This window comes from Eucyclogobius newberryi, unplaced genomic scaffold (genome assembly GCF_026437365.1).
Source record: "Eucyclogobius newberryi isolate DKJ021-1_F unplaced genomic scaffold, fEucNew1.0.hap1 SCAF_5, whole genome shotgun sequence".
NCBI classification, from domain to species: Eukaryota; Metazoa; Chordata; class Actinopteri; order Gobiiformes; family Gobiidae; genus Eucyclogobius; species Eucyclogobius newberryi.
In genome coordinates, this window is record NW_027316167.1 from 40,996,425 (window position 1) to 41,020,833 (window position 24,409).

Below are 24,409 nucleotides of genomic sequence, written 5' to 3' on the forward strand. Positions count from 1 at the left end.
GGGGTCACTCTGGGGGGGTCACTCTGGGAGTGACTTTGGGGGTCACTCTGGGGGGTCACTCTGGGGGTGACTCTGGGGGTCACTCTGGGGGTCGCTCTGGGGGTCACTCTGGGGGTCGCTCTGGGGGTCACTCTGGGGGTCACTCTGGGGTCACTCTGGGGGGGTCACTCTGGGGGTGACTTTGGGGGTCACTCTAGGGGGTCACTCTGGGGGTCGCTCTGGGGGTCGCTCTGGGGGTCACTCTGGGGGTGACTTTGGGGGTCACTCTGGGGGTCGCTCTGGGGGTCACTCTGGGGGGGTCACTCTGGGGGTGAATTTGGGGGTCACTCTGGGGGGGTCACTCTCATAAAAACTTCAAAATGCACAAAGTTTTCAGAAAGAAGAATATTTAAGTCAGATGGAATATTATGTTTCAGAACAAAAACATACCTGATGTTCAAGTGCTACTGTGTTTAGCCTGAATTGTACTGCTTCACTCATGCATAGAATCCTTATATTCTTATATTAATACCAGGCCTTTAGGTTTTCTTGCCTTCTCCAAAGTGTTTGTCCTGACTTGGTGCCTCCTCCTGCAGGAGGCGCAGAGGAGCGTGCGCCGGCCTTCATACATCAGCCGGCCCCGGTCACTAAAGCTCTGGGCTCCAGTGTGCTGCTGCCCTGTGTGCTGAGCGGGGCCCCGACCCCCACGCTGCGCTGGACCCTTGGAGACAAGCCCCTGGACGAGAGGTAAGACTGTTTGTCTGGATCAATCCTCACGGTTCATGGACCAGTTCCACATTTTCTTTTTTGGTTTGAAATTGTAAACGAGCAACTGCCATTTTCACTTTTTCTCATTTCAAAACCACATGAGATGCAGCACACGCAGACCATTCTTTTCCTCCCGCTTGTTCCCTTTCCGGGTCGCGTGTGACTGGAGCCTGTCCCAGTGACTTTGGGCCTTAGGCGGGGCCCACCCTGGACAGGGGCCAGTCTCAGGGTTACCATAGAAACAGAGACACAGACGATGCTTGATGGGAGGAGCTTGCACAAACCGCTCTTATTCTTACTTAACTTATTTATTCTATCATTCTGTCAATAAGCAGCACCCTCAAGTCCCAGTGAACGTGACCGGGAGGGCACCTGATACATTTTGGTCGTAGTCTGTTAAAACAACACCAGATCCTGCTCCAGTACGTTCAGCACGTTCAGACGCTCCTTCGGCCCCGGTGTGTGCGCCGGCTCTGGCCTTTAGTCATTTGGCTTCTCCCCAAGGTGCTCCTACCTGTCCACCGCTGCTGCCCTGGGGCCCTTAAGGCTGGACCAGCTGCCGATGGGCCCTCACCTCCCGGCTCTGCATGAAACCCCCCTCCCCCCCTCATTAGCCGGGCACTACAGCCTCAAACCCCCTGAGAGAACCATATCGACATCACCGAGGCGACTTTGATTTTCTCCAATTAAGAATGTGCTGTGTTTACCTCGGGTCCTTGAGCGTCAGAGCGTTCAACTTCTGCAGCCGCTAAACACGCTCATTCATCTAAATCTACAGCAGTGAGCGCTCTGGAAGTGAGTGAAATTAAATATAAGGCTGTGAAAGCGGCACGGGGCCCTAGTCTGGGCCCTAGTGTGGTGTGGGCCCTAGTGTGGTGCAGGGCCCTAGTGTGGTGCGGGGCCCTAATGGGGTGCGGGGCCCTAGTGTGGTGCGGGGCCCTAATGGGGTGCGGGGCCCTAGTGTGGTGCGGGGCCCTAGTGTGGTGCGGGGCCCTAGTGTGGTGCGGGGCCCTAGTGCAGGTACTTCTCTCGTCTGTGGCAAATGTTCATCATAATGAGAGGTTCACTTTAGCTCGGCCGTTTACAGCTCGTTATCGCTGCATCGTTAGTGCTGAAGGCGACGATGACGATGAGTAAAGATCAACATGAAGAATATGAATGAAAGGAACAGTTTGTCTGATTCACCCAGACACGAGCCCAGCACCTGCCAATCATGGGTCAAACCCGAGCCCAGCACCTGCCAATCATGGGTCAAACCCGAGCCCAGCACCTGCCAATCATGGGTCAGTGCTGGGTCAGCCTCTGGAGTGTGTCTCCATCTGATTGGTTAATGAAGTGAAGCTGAAGTGATGTGAAACTATGGTCTGGATATAGTTTTGCAGCTGAAGCAGCGTCAGGATCTGGACTGCTCAGTGTGTCCAGATCCTCATGTGTGCATCGATACAGAGGCGGAGTCTGAGCAGCTGAACATGTGACTTCATCATGTGACTTCATCATGTGACATCATCATGTGACCTCATCATGCGACCTCATCATGCGACCTCATCATGTGACCTCATCATGTGACCTCATCATGTGACCTCATCATGTGACATCATCATGTGACCTCATCATGTGACTTCATCATGTGACTTCATCATGTGACCTCATCATGTGACCTCATCATGTGACCTCATCATGTGACCTCATCATGTGACCTCATCATGTGACCTCATCATGCGACCTCATCATGCGACCTCATCATGCGACCTCATCATGCGACCTCATCATGCGACCTCATCATGCGACATCATCATGCGACCTCATCATGCGACCTCATCATGCGACCTCATCATGCGACCTCATCATGTGACCTCATCATGCGACCTCATCATGCGACCTCATCATGCGACCTCATCATGCGACCTCATCATGCGACCTCATCATGCGACCTCATCATGCGACCTCATCATGCGACCTCATCATGTGACCTCATCATGTGACCTCATGTGACATCATGTGACATCATGTGACATCATGTGACATCATCATGCGACCTCATCATGCGACCTCATCATGCGACCTCATCATGCGACCTCATCATGCGACCTCATCATGCGACCTCATCATGCGACCTCATCATGCGACCTCATCATGCGACCTCATCATGCGACTTCATCATGTGACCTCATCATGTGACCTCATCATGTGACCTCATCATGCGACCTCATCATGCGACCTCATCATGCGACCTCATCATGCGACCTCATCATGCGACCTCATCATGCGACCTCATCATGCGACCTCATCATGTGACCTCATCATGTGACATCATCATGTGACATCATCATGTGACATCATCATGTGACCTCATCATGTGACCTCATCATGTGACCTCATCATGTGACCTCATCATGCGACCTCATCATGCGACCTCATCATGCGACCTCATCATGCGACCTCATCATGCGACCTCATCATGCGACCTCATCATGCGACCTCATCATGCGACCTCATCATGCGACCTCATGTGACATCATGTGACATCATGTGACCTCATCATGCGACCTCATCATGCGACCTCATCATGCGACCTCATCATGCGACCTCATCATGTGACCTCATGTGACCTCATGTGACCTCATCATGTGACCTCATCATGCGACCTCATCATGCGACCTCATCATGTGACCTCATCATGTGACCTCATCATGTGACCTCATCATGTGACCTCATCATGTGACTTCATCATGTGACTTCATCATGTGACCTCATCATGTGACCTCATCATGTGACATCATCATGTGACCTCATCATGTGACTTCATCATGTGACTTCATCATGTGACTTCATCATGTGACCTCATCATGCGACCTCATCATGCGACCTCATCATGCGACCTCATCATGCGACCTCATCATGCGACCTTATCATGCGACCTCATCATGCGACATCATGTGACATCATGTGACATCATGTGACATCATGTGACATCATGTGACCTCATCATGCGACCTCATCATGCGACCTCATGTGACCTCATGTGACCTCATCATGTGACCTCATCATGCGACCTCATCATGCGACCTCATCATGTGACCTCATCATGTGACCTCATCATGTGACCTCATCATGTGACCTCATCATGTGACCTCATCATGTGACCTCATCATGTGACTTCATCATGTGACCTCATCATGTGACCTCATCATGTGACATCATCATGTGACATCATCATGTGACCTCATCATGTGACTTCATCATGTGACTTCATCATGTGACTTCATCATGTGACCTCATCATGCGACCTCATCATGCGACCTCATCATGCGACCTCATCATGCGACCTCATCATGCGACCTCATCATGCGACCTCATCATGCGACATCATGTGACATCATGTGACATCATGTGACATCATGTGACATCATGTGACCTCATCATGCGACCTCATCATGCGACCTCATCATGCGACCTCATCATGCGACCTCATCATGCGACCTCATCATGCGACCTCATCATGCGACCTCATCATGCGACTTCATCATGCGACCTCATCATGTGACCTCATCATGCGACATCATGTGACATCATGTGACATCATGTGACATCATGTGACATCATGTGACCTCATCATGCGACCTCATCATGCGACCTCATCATGCGACCTCATCATGCGACCTCATCATGCGACCTCATCATGCGACCTCATCATGCGACTTCATCATGCGACCTCATCATGCGACCTCATCATGCGACCTCATCATGTGACCTCATCATGTGACCTCATCATGTGACCTCATCATGTGACCGTGTGAACACGACGTTCTAAAGTTTTTAGTTTTTCTGCTTAAGTGAAACATGATTGTATTAAAGCATTAACACCAGTTTAAAGGATTTCCATGAACAGGACGCGGATTGTCTCAAGTTCCGTGTTTTTGGATTGTTTTTGGATTGTTTTTGGATTGTTTTTGGATTGTTTTTGGATCGTTTTTGGATCGTGTTCTGAGGAACTAAAGGATTAAACGAGTTTAAACAAACTCTTTTATAATATGTGAAAGTGTTTTATTTGACATAGTCTTTGTCCATGAAAGTGATATTTCATTTGATTGAGTTTGTTTGGTAAAGTCTGCTGCCTCTTTGTACTTTCTAATAATGTTGATGTGCGGTCACTGCGGCGTCTGCAGCGCTCCAGCGCCGCGCTCAGTCCGCCTGAGCAGCAGGCAGCGTGTGCACAGCTGAACGCCTTCTTAAAGGCCTGTGCGAGTGTCCACGAGCCGCTGACCTCCACAGGGACCAGCGCACAAGATCCACATTAATCAAGCTCATATTAATTACAAAACAGCTCCAGTCCGGACCCCCCTCCAGGGCCCCCGCCGCGCTAATTAGCCCAGCTCCGAGCACTCCGCCTGAACACCTCGCCTTTAGTGCCGCGCCCGCTTTTACACCGTGCTTTTGATTGAATGTGACATTGACGATTAAAAAAAGAAAAGCAGCAGAAGTTTGTGTTCTGAGTCTGAAGAATCTCGTGTGTGTGTGTGTGTGTGTTTGTGTGTGTGTGTGTGTGTGGTGTGTGGTGTGTGTGTGTTTGTGTGGTGTGTGTTTGTGTTTGTGTGTGTGTGTGTGTGTGGTGTGTGTGGTGTGTGGTGTGTGTGTGTGTGTGTGTGGTGTGTGTGTGTGTGTGTTTGTGTGTGTGTGTGTGTGTGTTTGTGCGGTGTGTGTGTGTGTGTGTGTGGTGTGTGTGTGTTTGTGTGGTGTGTGTGTGTGTGTTTGTGTGTGTGTGTGTGTGTTTGTGTGTGCGGCGAGGACAGCGAGGCAAAGACTAATTGGGCTTTGAGGCTGAAGCGAGACAGAAGATGGTTCTGGATGAAACGTGATGTAAATTGGCTCCTGCTCCTGTGTCTTCTATGTTTTCTGCTCTTTTACATTTGTGTCTGCGTTTGGAGCGTGTGCGTTTGGAGCGTGTGCGTTTGGAGCGTGTGCGTTTGGAGCGTGTGCGTTTGGAGCGTGTGCGTTTGGAGCGTGTGCGTTTGGAGCGTGTGCGTTTGGAGCGTGTGCGTTTGTTGCGTGTGCGTTTGGAGCGTGTGCGTTTGGAGCGTGTGTGTTTGTTGCATGTGCGTTTGGAGCGTGTGTGTTTGTTGCGTGTGCGTTTGTTGCGTGTGCGTTTGGAGCGTGTGCGTTTGTTGCGTGTGCGTTTGTTGCGTGTGTGTTTGTTGCGTGTGCGTTTGGAGCGTGTGCGTTTGTTGCGTGTGCGTTTGTTGCGTGTGCGTTTGGAGCGTGTGCGTTTGTTGCGTGTGCGTTTGTTGCGTGTGTGTTTGTTGCGTGTGCGTTTGGAGCGTGTGCGTTTGGAGCGTGTGCGTTTGGAGCGTGTGCGTTTGGAGCGTGTGCGTTTGGAGCGTGTGCGTTTGGAGCGTGTGTGTTTGTTGCGTGTGCGTTTGTTGCGTGTGCGTTTGGAGCGTGTGCGTTTGTTGCGTGTGCGTTTGTTGCGTGTGTGTTTGTTGCGTGTGCGTTTGGAGCGTGTGCGTTTGGAGCGTGTGCGTTTGTTGCGTGTGCGTTTGGAGCGTGTGCGTTTGGAGCGTGTGCGTTTGGAGCGTGTGCGTTTGGAGCGTGTGCGTTTGGAGCGTGTGCGTTTGGAGCGTGTGCGTTTGGAGCGTGTGCGTTTGGAGCGTGTGCGTTTGGAGCGTGTGCGTTTGGAGCGTGTGCGTTTGGAGCGTGTGCGTTTGGAGCGTGTGCGTTTGGAGCGTGTGCGTTTGGAGCGTGTGCGTTTGGAGCGTGTGCGTTTGGAGCGTGTGCGTTTGGAGCGTGTGCGTTTGGAGCGTGTGCGTTTGGAGCGTGTGCGTTTGTTGCGTGTGCGTTTGGAGCGTGTGCGTTTGTTGCGTGTGCGTTTGGAGCGTGTGCGTTTGGAGCGTGTGCGTTTGTTGCGTGTGCGTTTGGAGCGTGTGCGTTTGTTGCGTGTGCGTTTGTTGCGTGTGTGTTTGTTGCGTGTGCGTTTGGAGCGTGTGCGTTTGGAGCGTGTGTGTTTGTTGCGTGTGCGTTTGGAGCGTGTGTGTTTGTTGCGTGTGCGTTTGGAGCGTGTGCGTTTGTTGCGTGTGCGTTTGGAGCGTGTGTGTTTGTTGCGTGTGCGTTTGGAGCGTGTGTGTTTGTTGCGTGTGCGTTTGGAGCGTGTGCGTTTGGAGCGTGTGTTTGTTGCGTGTGCGTTTGTTGCGTGTGCGTTTGTTGCGTGTGTGTTTGTTGCGTGTGCGTTTGGAGCGTGTGCGTTTGGAGCGTGTGTGTTTGTTGCGTGTGAGTTTGGAGCGTGTGTGTTTGTTGCGTGTGCGTTTGGAGCGTGTGTGTTTGGAGCGTGTGCGTTTGGAGCGTGTGCGTTTGGAGCGTGTGTGTTTGTTGCGTGTGCGTTTGGAGCGTGTGCGTTTGGAGCGTGTGCGTTTGGAGCGTGTGCGTTTGTTGCGTGTGCGTTTGGAGCGTGTGCGTTTGTTGCGTGTGCGTTTGGAGCGTGTGCGTTTGTTGCGTGTGCGTTTGTTGCGTGTGCGTTTGGAGCGTGTGCGTTTGGAGCGTGTGTGTTTGTTGCGTGTGCGTTTGGAGCGTGTGTGTTTGTTGCGTGTGCGTTTGGAGCGTGTGCGTTTGGAGCGTGTGCGTTTGTTGCGTGTGCGTTTGGAGCGTGTGCGTTTGTTGCGTGTGCGTTTGTTGCGTGTGCGTTTGGAGCGTGTGCGTTTGGAGCGTGTGCGTTTGGAGCGTGTGCGTTTGGAGCGTGTGCGTTTGTTGCGTGTGCGTTTGTTGCGTGTGCGTTTGGAGCGTGTGCGTTTGGAGCGTGTGTTTGTTGCGTGTGCGTTTGGAGCGTGTGCGTTTGTTGCGTGTGTGTTTGTTGCGTGTGCGTTTGGAGCGTGTGCGTTTGGAGCATGTGTGTTTGTTGCGTGTGCGTTTGGAGCGTGTGTGTTTGTTGCGTGTGCGTTTGTTGCGTGTGCGTTTGGAGCGTGTGCGTTTGGAGCGTGTGCGTTTGGAGCGTGTGCGTTTGTTGCGTGTGCGTTTGGAGCGTGTGTGTTTGTTGCGTGTGCGTTTGGAGCGTGTGCGTTTGGAGCGTGTGTTTGTTGCGTGTGCGTTTGGAGCGTGTGCGTTTGTTGCGTGTGTGTTTGTTGCGTGTGCGTTTGGAGCGTGTGCGTTTGGAGCGTGTGTGTGTTTGTTGCATGTGCGTTTGGAGCGTGTGTGTTTGTTGCGTGTGCGTTTGGAGCGTGTGTGTTTGGAGCGTGTGCGTTTGGAGCGTGTGCGTTTGGAGCGTGTGTGTTTGTTGCGTGTGCGTTTGGAGCGTGTGTGTTTGTTGCGTGTGCGTTTGGAGCGTGTGCGTTTGGAGCGTGTGCGTTTGTTGCGTGTGCGTTTGGAGCGTGTGCGTTTGTTGCGTGTGCGTTTGGAGCGTGTGTGTTTGTTGCGTGTGCGTTTGTTGCGTGTGCGTTTGGAGCGTGTGCGTTTGGAGCGTGTGTGTTTGTTGCGTGTGCGTTTGGAGCGTGTGCGTTTGGAGCGTGTGTGTTTGTTGCGTTTGCGTTTGGAGCGTGTGCGTTTGTTGTGTGTGTGTTTGTTGCGTGTGCGTTTGGAGCGTGTGCGCTTGGAGCGTGTGTGTTTGTTGCGTGTGCGTTTGGAGCGTGTGCGTTTGTTGCGTGTGCGTTTGGAGCGTGTGCGTTTGTTGCGTGTGCGTTTGGAGCGTGTGCGTTTGTTGCGTGTGCGTTTGTTGCGTGTGTGTTTGTTGCGTGTGCGTTTGGAGCGTGTGCGTTTGTTGCGTGTGTGTTTGTTGTGTGTGCGTTTGGAGCGTGTGCGTTTGTTGCGTGTGTGTTTGTTGCGTGTGCGTTTGGAGCGTGTGCGTTTGGAGCGTGTGTGTTTGTTGCGTGTGCGTTTGGAGTGTGTGCGTTTGTTGCGTGTGCGTTTGGAGCGTGTGCATTTGGAGCGTGTGCGTTTGTTGCGTGTGCGTTTGGAGCGTGTGCGTTTGGAGCGTGTGCGTTTGTTGCGTGTGCGTTTGTTGCGTGTGCGTTTGAAGCGTGTGCGTTTGTTGCGTGTGCGTTTGGAGCGTGTGCGTTTGTTGCGTGTGTGTTTGGAGCGTGTGTGTGTGTGTTTGCGTTTGTTGCGTGTGCGTGTGTTGCGTGTGCGTTTGGAGCGTGTGCGTTTGTTGCGTGTGCGTGTGTTGCGTGTGCGTTTGGAGCGTGTGCGTGTGTTGCGTGTGCGTTTGTTGCGTGTGCGTTTGGAGCGTGTGCGTTTGTTGCGTGTGCGTTTGGAGCGTGTGCGTTTGTTGCGTGTGCGTTTGGAGCGTGTGCGTTTGTTGCGTGTGCGTTTGGAGCGTGTGCGTTTGTTGCGTGTGCGTTTGTTGCGTGTGCGTTTGGAGCGTGTGCGTTTGGAGCGTGTGCGTTTGTTGCGTGTGCGTTTGTTGCGTGTGGAGCTTCAGAGTGTCGTGTTCTGCAGAATCTACACGATATTGTTCTGTTTCAATTCTTAAATTCAGTTTATTTTTGTAACGCCCAAAATCACAACAGCCGTCGCCTCGAGGGCTCCGTCCTTTAGTCCTCCTTTAGTCCTTCATGGACATGTGTGAGACATTTGTGAGACATGTGTCTCTCTGCGGGGCATCTGAGCTTCTGTCGTCTGGCAACGTAAATGTGCTTTAGCTTCTTTAGGCCAGAAATACTGAAGGTTTTATTCAATTATTCATGATGATTTATGCAATTAGCTCATTTTAATGATGGTAATTCACAAAATGACATTGTTCTGCAACTATATTTACCATTTTCATACAAATGTAGTTTGTTTTTATAATTTGACAGTTTTGGTGCAGTTTATGATTGTGACAAAGTTTATTCTGTAAACGAGGCTCAAACTGATCATTTAGTTTTTTTATGTATTTGTCATTTCATACGTAATCCATATGTAAATATATGTAAATATTTACATGAAGAAAACATGACTGAAGATGGATAAATCATATGTAATCTGACCCTCCGGACTCGTCACCCAGCACCCACCAGCACCCACCAGCACCCACCAGCACCCACCAGCACCCACCAGCACCCACCAGCACCCACCAGCACCCACCAGCACCCACCAGCACCCACCAGCACCCACCAGCACCCACCAGCACCCACCAGCACCCACCAGCACCCACCAGCACCCACCAGCACCCACCAGCACCCACCAGCACCCACCAGCACCCACCAGCACCCACCAGCATCCACCAGCACCTTGCAGTACTCCACACTCTTCAGTCCTCAGTCCACACGCTCAGTCCTCAGTGTCCACACGCTCAGTACTCGGTGTCCACACGCTTCAGTCCTCAGTGTCCACACGCTCAGTCCTCAGTGTCCACACGCTCAGTACTCGTTGTCCACACGCTCAGAACTCAGTGTCCACACGCTCAGTCCTCAGTGTCCACACGCTCAGAACTCAGTGTCCACACGCTCAGTCCTCAGTGTCCACACGCTCAGTCCTCAGTGTCCACACGCTCAGTCCTCGTTGTCCACACGCTTCAGTCCTCAGTGTCCACACGCTTCAGACCTCAGTGTCCACACGCTTCAGTCCTCAGTGTCCACACGCTCAGTCCTCGGTGTCCACACGCTCAGTCCTCAGTGTCCACACGCTCAGTCCTCGGTGTCCACACGCTCAGTCCTCGGTGTCCACACGCTCAGTACTCGGTGTCCACACGCTCAGTACTCAGTGTCCACATGTCCACACGCTTCAGTCCTCGGTGTCCACACGCTCAGTCCTCGGTGTCCACACGCTCAGTACTCAGTGTCCACATGTCCACACGCTTCAGTCCTCAGTGTCCACACGCTCAGTACTCAGTGTCCACACGCTCAGTCCTCAGTGTCCACATGTCCACACGCTTCAGTCCTCAGTGTCCACACGCTCAGTACTCGGTGTCCACACGCTCAGTCCTCAGTGTCCACATGTCCACACGCTTCAGTCCTCAGTGTCCACACGCTAAGTACTCGTTGTCCACGCGCTTCAGTCCTCAGTGTCCACGCGCTCAGTACTCAGTGTCCACACGCTCAGAACTCAGTGTCCACACGCTCAGTCCTCAGTGTCCACACGCTCAGTACTCAGTGTCCACACGCTCAGAACTCAGTGTCCACACGCTCAGTCCTCAGTGTCCCCACGCTCAGTACTCGGTGTCCACACGCTCAGTCCTCGGTGTCCCCACGCTCAGTCCTCGGTGTCCACACGCTCAGTCCTCGGTGTCCACACGCTCAGTCCTCGGTGTCCACACGCTCAGTCCTCGGTGTCCACACGCTCAGTACTCGGTGTCCACACGCTCAGTACTCGGTGTCCACACGCTCAGTACTCAGTGTCCACACGCTCAGTCCTCAGTGTCCACACGCTCAGTACTCGTTGTCCACACGCTCAGAACTCAGTGTCCACACGCTCAGTCCTCAGTGTCCACACGCTCAGAACTCAGTGTCCACACGCTCAGTCCTCAGTGTCCACACGCTCAGTCCTCAGTGTCCACACGCTCAGTCCTCGTTGTCCACACGCTTCAGTCCTCAGTGTCCACACGCTTCAGACCTCAGTGTCCACACGCTTCAGTCCTCAGTGTCCACACGCTCAGTCCTCGGTGTCCACACGCTCAGTCCTCAGTGTCCACACGCTCAGTCCTCGGTGTCCACACGCTCAGTCCTCGGTGTCCACACGCTCAGTACTCGGTGTCCACACGCTCAGTACTCAGTGTCCACATGTCCACACGCTTCAGTCCTCGGTGTCCACACGCTCAGTCCTCGGTGTCCACACGCTCAGTACTCAGTGTCCACATGTCCACACGCTTCAGTCCTCAGTGTCCACACGCTCAGTACTCAGTGTCCACACGCTCAGTCCTCAGTGTCCACATGTCCACACGCTTCAGTCCTCAGTGTCCACACGCTCAGTACTCGGTGTCCACACGCTCAGTCCTCAGTGTCCACATGTCCACACGCTTCAGTCCTCAGTGTCCACACGCTAAGTACTCGTTGTCCACGCGCTTCAGTCCTCAGTGTCCACGCGCTCAGTACTCAGTGTCCACACGCTCAGAACTCAGTGTCCACACGCTCAGTCCTCAGTGTCCACACGCTCAGTACTCAGTGTCCACACGCTCAGAACTCAGTGTCCACACGCTCAGTCCTCAGTGTCCCCACGCTCAGTACTCGGTGTCCACACGCTCAGTCCTCGGTGTCCCCACGCTCAGTCCTCGGTGTCCACACGCTCAGTCCTCGGTGTCCACACGCTCAGTCCTCGGTGTCCACACGCTCAGTACTCGGTGTCCACACGCTCAGTACTCGGTGTCCACACGCTCAGTACTCAGTGTCCACACGCTCAGTCCTCAGTGTCCACACGCTCAGTCCTCGGTGTCCACACGCTCAGTACTCGGTGTCCACACGCTCAGTACTCAGTGTCCACATGTCCACACGCTTCAGTCCTCGGTGTCCACACGCTCAGTCCTCGGTGTCCACACGCTCAGTACTCGGTGTCCACACGCTCAGTACTCGGTGTCCACACGCTCAGTACTCAGTGTCCACATGTCCACACGCTTCAGTCCTCAGTGTCCACACGCTCAGTACTCAGTGTCCACACGCTCAGTCCTCAGTGTCCACATGTCCACACGCTTCAGTCCTCAGTGTCCACACGCTCAGTACTCGGTGTCCACACGCTCAGTACTCAGTGTCCACACGCTCAGTACTCAGTGTCCACACGCTCAGAACTCAGTGTCCACACGCTCAGTCCTCAGTGTCCACACGCTCAGTACTCAGTGTCCACACGCTCAGAACTCAGTGTCCACACGCTCAGTCCTCAGTGTCCCCACGCTCAGTACTCAGTGTCCACACGCTCAGTCCTCAGTGTCCCCACGCTCAGTACTCAGTGTCCACATGCTCAGTCCTCAGTGTCCACACGCTCAGTCCTCAGTGTCCCCACGCTCAGTACTCAGTGTCCACACGCTCAGTCCTCAGTGTCCACACGCTTCAGTCCTCAGTGTCCACATGTCCACACGCTTCAGTCCTCAGTGTCCACACGCTTCAGTCCTCAGTGTCCACACGCTAAGTACTCGTTGTCCACACGCTTCAGTCCTCAGTGTCCACACGCTAAGTACTCGTTGTCCACACGCTTCAGTCCTCAGTGTCCACATGTCCACACGCTTCAGTCCTCAGTGTCCACACGCTAAGTACTCGTTGTCCACACGCTTCAGTCCTCAGTGTCCACACGCTAAGTACTCGTTGTCCACACGCTTCAGTCCTCAGTGTCCACACGCTCAGTCCTCAGTCCACACGCTCAGTCCTCAGTCCACACGCTCAGTCCTCAGTGTCCACACGCTAAGTACTCGTTGTCCACACGCTTCAGTCCTCAGTGTCCACACGCTCAGTCCTCAGTGTCCCCACGCTCAGTACTCAGTGTCCACACGCTCAGTCCTCGGTGTCCCCACGCTCAGTCCTCGGTGTCCACACGCTCAGTCCTCGGTGTCCACACGCTCAGTACTCGGTGTCCACACGCTCAGTACTCGGTGTCCACACGCTCAGTACTCAGTGTCCACACGCTCAGTCCTCAGTGTCCACACGCTCAGTCCTCGGTGTCCACACGCTCAGTACTCGGTGTCCACACGCTCAGTACTCAGTGTCCACATGTCCACACGCTTCAGTCCTCGGTGTCCACACGCTCAGTCCTCGGTGTCCACACGCTCAGTACTCGGTGTCCACACGCTCAGTACTCAGTGTCCACATGTCCACACGCTTCAGTCCTCAGTGTCCACACGCTCAGTACTCAGTGTCCACACGCTCAGTCCTCAGTGTCCACATGTCCACACGCTTCAGTCCTCAGTGTCCACACGCTCAGTACTCGGTGTCCACACGCTCAGTACTCAGTGTCCACACGCTCAGTACTCAGTGTCCACACGCTCAGAACTCAGTGTCCACACGCTCAGTCCTCAGTGTCCACACGCTCAGTACTCAGTGTCCACACGCTCAGAACTCAGTGTCCACACGCTCAGTCCTCAGTGTCCCCACGCTCAGTACTCAGTGTCCACACGCTCAGTCCTCAGTGTCCCCACGCTCAGTACTCAGTGTCCACATGCTCAGTCCTCAGTGTCCACACGCTTCAGACCTCAGTGTCCACACGCTCAGTCCTCAGTGTCCCCACGCTCAGTACTCAGTGTCCACACGCTCAGTCCTCAGTGTCCACACGCTTCAGTCCTCAGTGTCCACATGTCCACACGCTTCAGTCCTCAGTGTCCACACGCTAAGTACTCGTTGTCCACACGCTTCAGTCCTCAGTGTCCACACGCTAAGTACTCGTTGTCCACACGCTTCAGTCCTCAGTGTCCACACGCTTCAGTCCTCAGTGTCCACATGTCCACACGCTTCAGTCCTCAGTGTCCACACGCTAAGTACTCGTTGTCCACACGCTTCAGTCCTCAGTGTCCACACGCTAAGTACTCGTTGTCCACACGCTTCAGTCCTCAGTGTCCACACGCTCAGAACTCAGTGTCCACACGCTCAGTCCTCAGTGTCCACACGCTCAGTACTCGGTGTCCACACACTGAGCACAGATTAATTCATGGACATGCGTCTCTCTGCGGGGCATCTGAGCTTCCCCTCACAAAGGACATGGCATATATAAATAATAAAGTGGCTTTAGCATGTTTTCTACAGTCGTATAATGTTCTGGAGGATTATTTCTGGTCAACACTTGTCATAACAAGTCTCCCCTTCTTTTTCTGCTTCAGGCTTGATTCTGAATTAATTTTGCCTCTTCTTTTTCCCTTCATTACATAGTCTACGTGAACTCGATCAATCACCGTTTAAAAAAGCATTTGATGACACTGAATTACACATTTTACAAATGTTCCTTCAGCTGCTTTGGAGGAGCAGCAGTAGCTAAACCAATCACAGCTCACGTCCACCTCTAATGTACTACTAATGTAGTTTCATTTAAAACTGAATGAAACGACTCTCCAGCTCCAGGTGTTTTAACGAGGAAACGTCACGTTAGAAGGAGCTGGAAAAAGTCTTTGAATGAATCATGGGTCGATCTGGGGCCACAGGTCACAAAGGAGGACCCCTGGTTTGTGTAACCAAGGATATCTGTTCATTTATTCATAATTTATTTAATCAGGATAGTTCTGTTGAGATGGGGAATCTCATCTTCACCGGGTCCTGGCCCTTACCTGGGTTTAAAGCAGAATTAAGTCACATTTTCAAGTCCCTGTGGTGGTTAAATATGTATTTGGGGGTTTGAAGTGTCCGTTGTTGCCCCCCTCGCCTGTATTTTCAGCCACGTTAAATGTTTTATATGTGATTATAAAAGACAATGTTTTGGCTGATCGTGTTCTCTGCAGTATCAGGGGCCCCGCCGCAGGAACATGTTCAACAACCTCTGTGCAATCTGCTGTATTCCAGTGCATTGTAGAGATCAATAATACAAGCCTGTATATGTTCAGAGCTTTATTTTCCGGTGCAGTCTATGGCTCCCCTGTTCCTGCTGCTCGAGCCCCCGCCGGCCAGAGCCTTTATCTGGACGCCTGGACACAGTGTTTATGATGCGGCTGCTGCAGCGCACACACTGAACCTGCAGGACACACACACTGAACCTGCAGGACACACACTGAACCTGCAGGACACACACCAGGACACACACTGAACCTGCAGGACACACACCAGGACACACACTGAACCTGCAGGACACACACTGAACCTGCAGGACACACACCAGGACACACACTGAACCTGCAGGACACACACCAGGACACACACTGAACCTGCAGGACACGACTGTCACAGTGTGTGAAGTGTGAATGAAGCTAAAAACAGCTGAGCTGAGTCTGGAGTTCAGAACATGAGGTTGTTCCGTGCATTTTGAACTCTGGAGAGGACGGAATGGTTTTGTGAGAAGCTAAACTCCCCTGCGCCCCCTGTTCCCCTCCCTGTACCCCCTGTCCCCCGTCCCCCTGCGCCCCCTGTTCCCCTGCCCCCCCTGTTCCCCTGCGCCCCCGTCCCCCTGCGCCCCCTGTCCCCCTCCCGGCCGGGCTCAGGCTGTGCACTGTCACACACGGCACTCTCAGAAGGATGTGTCCTTCTCCGGGGCCACACGCTGCTAAACTGAATGAACCTTCACCGGCTTCATCTCCACATCCTCCAGGAGTCGTAGTATTCACCCCGGGTACTTTTACACGGCCATGAATATCTGATATTAAACAAAACAGTGAATCAATGGATTTTTAGAGTAACTGTTGTATTTGGAGAGTTTTAAAATAACTCTTCTTTATCTTTTGCTTTCATTTTTGTCTCTCCAATGTTTATAACGTTTGGATTGTCATAAAAGACCAAAAGCGCCGGAAAAAGAACTGCATCAAAACCAAATCTTGTAAATCTTGACAAAGGGAACAGGACTGTGGCTTTAAGAAAAGGTCAAATAGACATTAGAACTGCAAAAGATGTTGAAGCCCTCGTACGCTCACCGCAGTATGAGAACCACTGGTCCAGCCTGTCTCAAACGTGTCTCTCCTGGAGTGTTTCTCACTCTGAGCTGGAGCGTTCACTGGTCAGAAGCTACTCCTGCTGACCCCTGCTGACCCCTTCTCACACTTGTATGCAGTCCACGCACATATGGACTTATTTCAGCCGTCGCCCGGGTAACGTCTGTGACCCTGTGACCCCTCTGAGTGCCTGAGCGCAGGTTCAAGTCCAGTGACACTAAATGTGAGGATGTTGAACGACACGTCGCGTCCTTCTTCGTGTCATATTTAAAATGCTGAAATCATTTGCTTTACAGTCCAATTTATTTATATAATTCCAATATATATTCAGTTTTTCTTTCATTATATTCCTGGTTACTTTTGCAGGTCTGTTGTGTCCCGTAGCTAGACACTTCACGTCTCTTCTGCAGATTGAGACCGGAAGGGCATCCAATGTAAAGTTGCATAACATGTGCTGTCTCCTCTGGGCTTTGTGTTCCTTGTTTGTGTCGTTCATGTTGTTTACAGTGTCACACGTGCCTAATGCTAACCACTCTGCCATTACTGCCCTAATGCTAACCACTCTGCCACTACCGCCCTAATGCTAACCACTCTGCCACTACCGCCCTAATGCTAACCACTCTGCCACTACCGCCCAAATGCTAACCACTCTGCCACTACCGCCCTAATGCTAACCACTCTGCCACTACCGCCCTAATGCTAACCACTCTGCCACTACCGCCCAAATGCTAACCACTCTGCCACTACCGCCCTAATGCTAACCACTCTGCCACTACCGCCCTAATGCTAACCACTCTGCCACTACTGCCCTAATGCTAACCTCTCTGCCACTACTGCCCTAATGCTAACCACTCTGCCACTACTGCCCTAATGCTAACCTCTCTGCCACTACTGCCCTAATGCTAACCACTCTGCCACTACTGCCCTAATGCTAACCACTCTGCCACTACTGCCCTAATGCTAACCACTCTGCCACTACAGCCCTAATGCTAACCACTCTGCCACTACTGCCCTAATGCTAACCACTCTGCCACTACTGCCCTAATGCTAACCACTCTGCCACTACTGCCCTAATGCTAACCTCTCTGCCACTACTGCCCTAATGCTAACCTCTCTGCCACTACTGCCCTAATGCTAACCACTCTGCCACTACTGCCCTAATGCTAACCACTCTGCCACTACTGCCCTAATGCTAACCACTCTGCCACTACTGCCCTAATGCTAACCACTCTGCCACTACTGCCCTAATGCTAACCACTCTGCCACTACTGCCCTAATGCTAACCTCTCTGCCACTACTGCCCTAATGCTAACCACTCTGCCACTACCGCCCTAATGCTAACCACTCTGCCACTACCGCCCTAATGCTAACCACTCTGCCACTACCGCCCAAATGCTAACCACTCTGCCACTACCGCCCTAATGCTAACCACTCTGCCACTACCGCCCTAATGCTAACCACTCTGCCACTACCGCCCTAATGCTAACCACTCTGCCACTACCGCCCTAATGCTAACCACTCTGCCACTACCGCCCTAATGCTAACCACTCTGCCACTACCGCCCTAATGCTAACCACTCTGCCACTACCGCCCTAATGCTAACCACTCTGCCACTACCGCCCTAATTCTAACCACTCTGCCACTACCGCCCTAATGCTAACCACTCTGCCACTACCGCCCTAATGCTAACCACTCTGCCACTACCGCCCTAATGCTAACCACTCTGCCACTACCGCCCTAATGCTAACCACTCTGCCACTACTGCCCTAATGCTAACCACTCTGCTACTACTGCCCTAATGCTAACCACTCTGCCACTACTGCCCTAATGCTAACCACTCTGCCACTACCGCCCTAATGCTAACCACTCTGCCACTACCGCCCTAATGCTAACCACTCTGCCACTACCGCCCTAATGCTAACCACTCTGCCACTACCGCCCTAATGCTAACCACTCTGCCACTACCGCCCTAATGCTAACCACTCTGCCACTACCGCCCTAATGCTAACCACTCTGCCACTACCGCCCTAATGCTAACCACTCTGCCACTACTGCCCTAATGCTAACCACTCTGCTACTACTGCCCTAATGCTAACCACTCTGCCACTACCGCCCTAATGCTAACCACTCTGCCACTACCGCCCTAATGCTAACCACTCTGCCACTACCGCCCTAATGCTAACCACTCTGCCACTACCGCCCTAATGCTAACCACTCTGCCACTACCGCCCTAATGCTAACCACTCTGCCACTACCGCCCTAATGCTAACCACTCTGCCACTACCGCCCTAATGCTAACCACTCTTCCACTACCGCCCTAATGCTAACCACTCTGCCACTACTGCCCTAATGCTAACCTCTCTGCCACTACTGCCCTAATGCTAACCACTCTGCCACTACTGCCCTAATGCTAACCTCTCTGCCACTACTGCCCTAATGCTAACCACTCTGCCACTACTGCCCTAATGCTAACCACTCTGCCACTACTGCCCTAATGCTAACCACTCTGCCACTACAGCCCTAATGCTAACCACTCTGCCACTACTGCCCTAATGCTAACCACTCTGCCACTACTGCCCTAATGCTAACCACTCTGCCACTACTGCCCTAATGCTAACCTCTCTGCCACTACTGCCCTAATGCTAACCTCTCTGCCACTACTGCCCTAATGCTAACCACTCTGCCACTACTGCCCTAATGCTAACCACTCTGCCACTACTGCCCTAATGCTAACCACTCTGCCACTACTGCCCTAATGCTAACCACTCTGCCACTACTGCCCTAATGCTAACCACTCTGCCACTACTGCCCTAATGCTAACCTCTCTGCCACTACCGCCCTAATGCTAACCACTCTGCCACTACCGCCCTAATGCTAACCACTCTGCCACTACCGCCCTAATGCTAACCACTCTGCCACTACCGCCCTAATGCTAACCACTCTGCCACTACCGCCCTAATGCTAACCACTCTGCCACTACCGCCCTAATGCTAACCACTCTGCCACTACCGCCCTAATGCTAACCACTCTGCCACTACCGCCCTAATGCTAACCACTCTGCCACTACCGCCCTAATGCTAACCACTCTGCCACTACCGCCCTAATGCTAACCACTCTGCCACTACCGCCCTAATGCTAACCACTCTGCCACTACCGCCCTAATGCTAACCACTCTGCCACTACCGCCCTAATTCTAACCACTCTGCCACTACCGCCCTAATGCTAACCACTCTGCCACTACCGCCCTAATGCTAACCACTCTGCCACTACCGCCCTAATGCTAACCACTCTGCCACTACCGCCCTAATGCTAACCACTCTGCCACTACTGCCCTAATGCTAACCACTCTGCTACTACTGCCCTAATGCTAACCACTCTGCCACTACTGCCCTAATGCTAACCACTCTGCCACTACCGCCCTAATGCTAACCACTCTGCCACTACCGCCACTAATGCTAACCACTCTGCCACTACCGCCCTAATGCTAACCACTCTGCCACTACCGCCCTAATGCTAACCACTCTGCCACTACCGCCCTAATGCTAACCACTCTGCCACTACCGCCCTAATGCTAACCACTCTGCCACTACCGCCCTAATGCTAACCACTCTGCCACTACTGCCCTAATGCTAACCACTCTGCTACTACTGCCCTAATGCTAACCACTCTGCCACTACCGCCCTAATGCTAACCACTCTGCCACTACCGCCCTAATGCTAACCACTCTGCCACTACCGCCCTAATGCTAACCACTCTGCCACTACCGCCCTAATGCTAACCACTCTGCCACTACCGCCCTAATGCTAACCACTCTGCCACTACCGCCCTAATGCTAACCACTCTGCCACTACCGCCCTAATGCTAACCACTCTGCCACTACCGCCCTAATGCTAACCACTCTGCCACTACCGCCCTAATGCTAACCACTCTGCCACTACCGCCCTAATGCTAACCACTCTGCCACTACCGCCCTAATGCTAACCACTCTGCCACTACCGCCCTAATGCTAACCTCTCTGCCACTACCGCCCTAATGCTAACCACTCTGCCACTACCGCCCTAATGCTAACCACTCTGCCACTACTGCCCTAATGCTAACCACTCTGCTACTACTGCCCTAATGCTAACCACTCTGCCACTACTGCCCTAATGCTAACCACTCTGCTACTACTGCCCTAATGCTAACCACTCTGCTACTACCGCCCTAATGCTAACCACTCTGCCACTACCGCCCTAATGCTAACCACTCTGCCACTACTGCCCTAATGCTAACCACTCTGCCACTACCGCCCTAATGCTAACCACTCTGCCACTACCGCCCTAATGCTAACCACTCTGCCACTACCGCCCTAATGCTAACCACTCTGCCACTACCGCCCTAATGCTAACCACTCTGCCACTACCGCCCTAATGCTAACCACTCTGCCACTACCGCCCTAATGCTAACCTCTCTGCCACTACCGCCCTAATGCTAACCACTCTGCCACTACTGCCCTAATGCTAACCACTCTGCTACTACTGCCCTAATGCTAACCACGCTGCCACTACTGCCCTAATACTAACCACTCTGCCACTACCGCCCTAATGCTAACCACTCTGCCACTACCGCCCTAATGCTAACCACTCTGCCACTACTGCCCTAATGCTAACCACTCTGCTACTACTGCCCTAATGCTAACCACTCTGCCACTACCGCCCTAATGCTAACCACTCTGCCACTACCGCCCTAATGCTAACCACTCTGCCACTACCGCCCTAATGCTAACCACTCTGCCACTACCGCCCTAATGCTAACCACTCTGCCACTACTGCCCTAATGCTAACCACTCTGCTACTACTGCCCTAATGCTAACCACTCTGCCACTACTGCCCTAATGCTAACCACTCTGCCACTACCGCCCTAATGCTAACCACTCTGCCACTACCGCCCTAATGCTAACCACTCTGCCATTACTGCCCTAATGCTAACCACTCTGCCACTACCGCCCAAATGCTAACCACTCTGCCACTACTGCCCTAATGCTAACCACTCTGCCACTACCGCCCTAATGCTAACCACTCTGCCACTACCGCCCTAATGCTAACCACTCTGCCACTACCGCCCTAATGCTAACCACTCTGCCACTACCGCCCTAATGCTAACCACTCTGCCACTACCGCCCTAATGCTAACCACTCTGCCACTACCGCCCTAATGCTAACCACTCTGCTACTACCGCCCTAATGCTAACCACTCTGCTACTACATTCAAACCTGCTCTGGGATCAAAATAACTATTAGCTATAAGATCAAAAGGCTTCATATGTTCACAAATGCACAGTTGAATTGACATATGCAGTGCAGAAAGTGGTGGGGGCCCCGGGGTCTAATGAATCCTCTTAATATAAACTCTGAGCCGCTCACTCCATGCAGCCTTGGCCCCTAAACTGTACGGGCCGTCATCTGGGGGGCATCAGGTCGAGTGGCCCTCAGACCCACTCGTGCAGATGGTCTCGACGGGCCCCTCTGCCAAAGCCCCGCCTTAGTGGTCCCAGGGCCGTGTGTGTAACGCCGGTCCAGCCTCAGATCGGACTGTTTACCACTCTCTTTAGCTCGAGGGTCCATTTCCCCTGTGCTCGCTGGGGCCCATTTGGGCCTCCTGACCGCAGAGAGAAGGGAAGTCTGGACGTCTGCAGTGGTCAGAAGAACTGAGGGAGCAAGTGTCCAGAGGAGGAGGGAGCAAGTATCCAGAGGAGGAGGGAGCAAGTGTCCAGAGGAGGAGGAGGGAGCAAGTGTCCAGAGGAGGAGGAGGGAGCAAGTGTGCAGAGGAGGAGGAGGGAGCAAGTGTCCAGAGGAGGAGGAGGGAGCAAGTGTCCAGAGGAGGAGGAGGGAGCAAGTGTCCAGAGGAGGAGGAGGGAGCAAGTGTCCAGAGGAGGAGGGAGCAAGTGTCCAGAGGAGGAGGTGGGAGCAAGTGTCCAGAGGAGGAGGTGGGAGCAAGTGTCCAGAGGAGGAGGAGGGAGCAAGTGTGCATTTCAAATACACTTCAAATATATATCAAATACACTTCAATTATATATCAAATACACTTCAATTATATATCAAATACACTTCAATTATATATCAAATACACTTCAAATATATATCAAATACACTTCAAATATATATCAAATACACTTCAAATATATATCAAATACACTTCAAATATATATCAAATACACTTCAAATATATATCAAATATCTTGTGAGTTTTGTTCACTGACGATGGCAATAAACCAGCGTCTTTGGGTCACTGAAAAGCGCTATATAAATAAAAGTTATTATTATTATTATTATTATTAAACCTCTTTCTGATTCTGATTTCTATTTAAATATTTTGTTAAATTAATGTACTGTATATATTATTTATTTGCTAAATAAGTAAATGTTTTCACTTTTATTGGATTTCTAAAGCACAAAAAACAAGTGACTCCACCTCCAATAAACAATTGTACTTTCATGACTCAAGATCACTCACTGCATCTGAGAGAAAACACTGAGCAGTTACAACGCAGTGTCTCAGTGGACGTAAGTGTGTGCTCAGTGTCACCTCTGGACACACCCTCTGGACGCACCCTCTGGACACACCCTCTGGACGCACCCTCTGGACACACCCTCTGGACACACCCTCTGGGGGGGGGGGGTGATTGATCAAAGGAAGTGAGAATTTAACTCATTCATTCACCCACTGTAGATCTCCCTCCGTCTGGGCAGGGGGGATTTTGAAGCCCGAGATGGTTTTCAGGTTCCTCCCACTACCTGAATGTTCTTCTGCTGCAGCTGCTCCTCCTCTTGTAGCTTCCTCCTCCTGATCCTCCTCCTCAGCTCCTTCTGCACAGTCCTCAACTCCTCCTTGTTCCCTGTCCTGAAGGCTCTTCTTCTTCTCCTTCAGCAGAGCCTTCAGTTCACGGTTAATCCACGACTTGTTGTTTGGAAAACACCGTCCAGGAGGGAACAGTGTTCTCAAAACAGTGCTAATGTAAGAACGTTCAGTGCTAATGTAAGAGCGTTCAGTGCTAAAGTAAGAGCGTTCAGTGCTAATGTAAGAACGTTCAGTGCTAATGTAAGAGCGTTCAGTGCTAATGTAAGAACGTTCAGTGCTAATGTAAGAGCGTTCAGTGCTAATGTAAGAACGTCCAGTGCTAATTTAAGAACGTTCAGTGCTAATGTAAGAGCGTTCAGTGCTAAAGTAAGAACGTCCAGTGCTAATGTAAGAACGTTCAGTGCTAAAGTAAGAGCGTTCAGTGCTAATGTAAGAGCGTTCAGTGCTAATGTAAGAGCGTTCAGTGCTAAAGTAAGAGCGTCTAAAGTAAGAGCGTTCAGTGCTAATGTAAGAGCGTTCAGTGCTAATGTAAGAGCGTTCAGTGCTAATGTAAGAGCGTTCAGTGCTAATGTAAGAACGTCCAGTGCTAATTTAAGAACGTCCAGTGCTAATGTAAGAACGTCCAGTGCTAATGTAAGAACGTTCAGTGCTAAAGTAAGAGCGTTCAGTGCTAATGTAAGAGCGTTCAGTGCTAAAGTAAGAGCGTTCAGTGTTAAAGTAAGAGCGTTCAGTGCTAAAGTAAGAACGTCCAGTGCTAATGTAAGAACGTTCAGTGCTAAAGTAAGAGCGTTCAGTGCTAATGTAAGAGCGTTCAGTGCTAATGTAAGAGCGTTCAGTGCTAAAGTAAGAGCGTCTAAAGTAAGAGCGTTCAGTGCTAATGTAAGAGCGTTCAGTGCTAATGTAAGAGCGTTCAGTGCTAATGTAAGAGCGTTCAGTGCTAATGTAAGAACGTTCAGTGCTAATGTAAGAGCGTTCAGTGCTAATGTAAGAGCGTTCAGTGCTAATGTAAGAGCGTTCAGTGCTAATGTAAGAGCGTTCAGTGCTAATGTAAGAACGTTCAGTGCTAAAGTAAGAGCGTTCAGTGCTAAAGTAAGAGCGTTCAGTGCTAAAGTAAGAGCGTTCAGTGCTAAAGTAAGAGCGTTCAGTGCTAATGTAAGAGCGTTCAGTGCTAATGTAAGAGCGTTCAGTGCTAATGTAAGAGCGTTCAGTGCTAATGTAAGAGCGTTCAGTGCTAAAGTAAGAGCGTTCAGTGCTAAAGTAAGAGCGTTCAGTGCTAATGTAAGAGCGTTCAGTGCTAAAGTAAGAGCGTTCAGTGCTAATGTAAGAGCGTTCAGTGCTAATGTAAGAGCGTTCAGTGCTAAAGTAAGAGCGTTCAGTGCTAAAGTAAGAG

General features: G+C 51.8%; 1 protein-coding gene across 7 annotated transcripts in view; it reads left to right on the forward strand.

The window, feature by feature from the left end:
* Positions 1–24,409, forward strand: part of neo1a (neogenin 1a) — a 280,070-nt gene that overhangs the window by 144,819 nt on the left and 110,842 nt on the right. For all 7 annotated transcript variants that reach the window (XM_072465808.1, XM_072465811.1, XM_072465814.1 and 4 more), the window contains exon 4: positions 576–726. In XM_072465808.1, the coding sequence (XP_072321909.1) occupies positions 576–726 (151 nt within the window). The remainder of the gene's footprint in view (positions 1–575; positions 727–24,409) is intronic.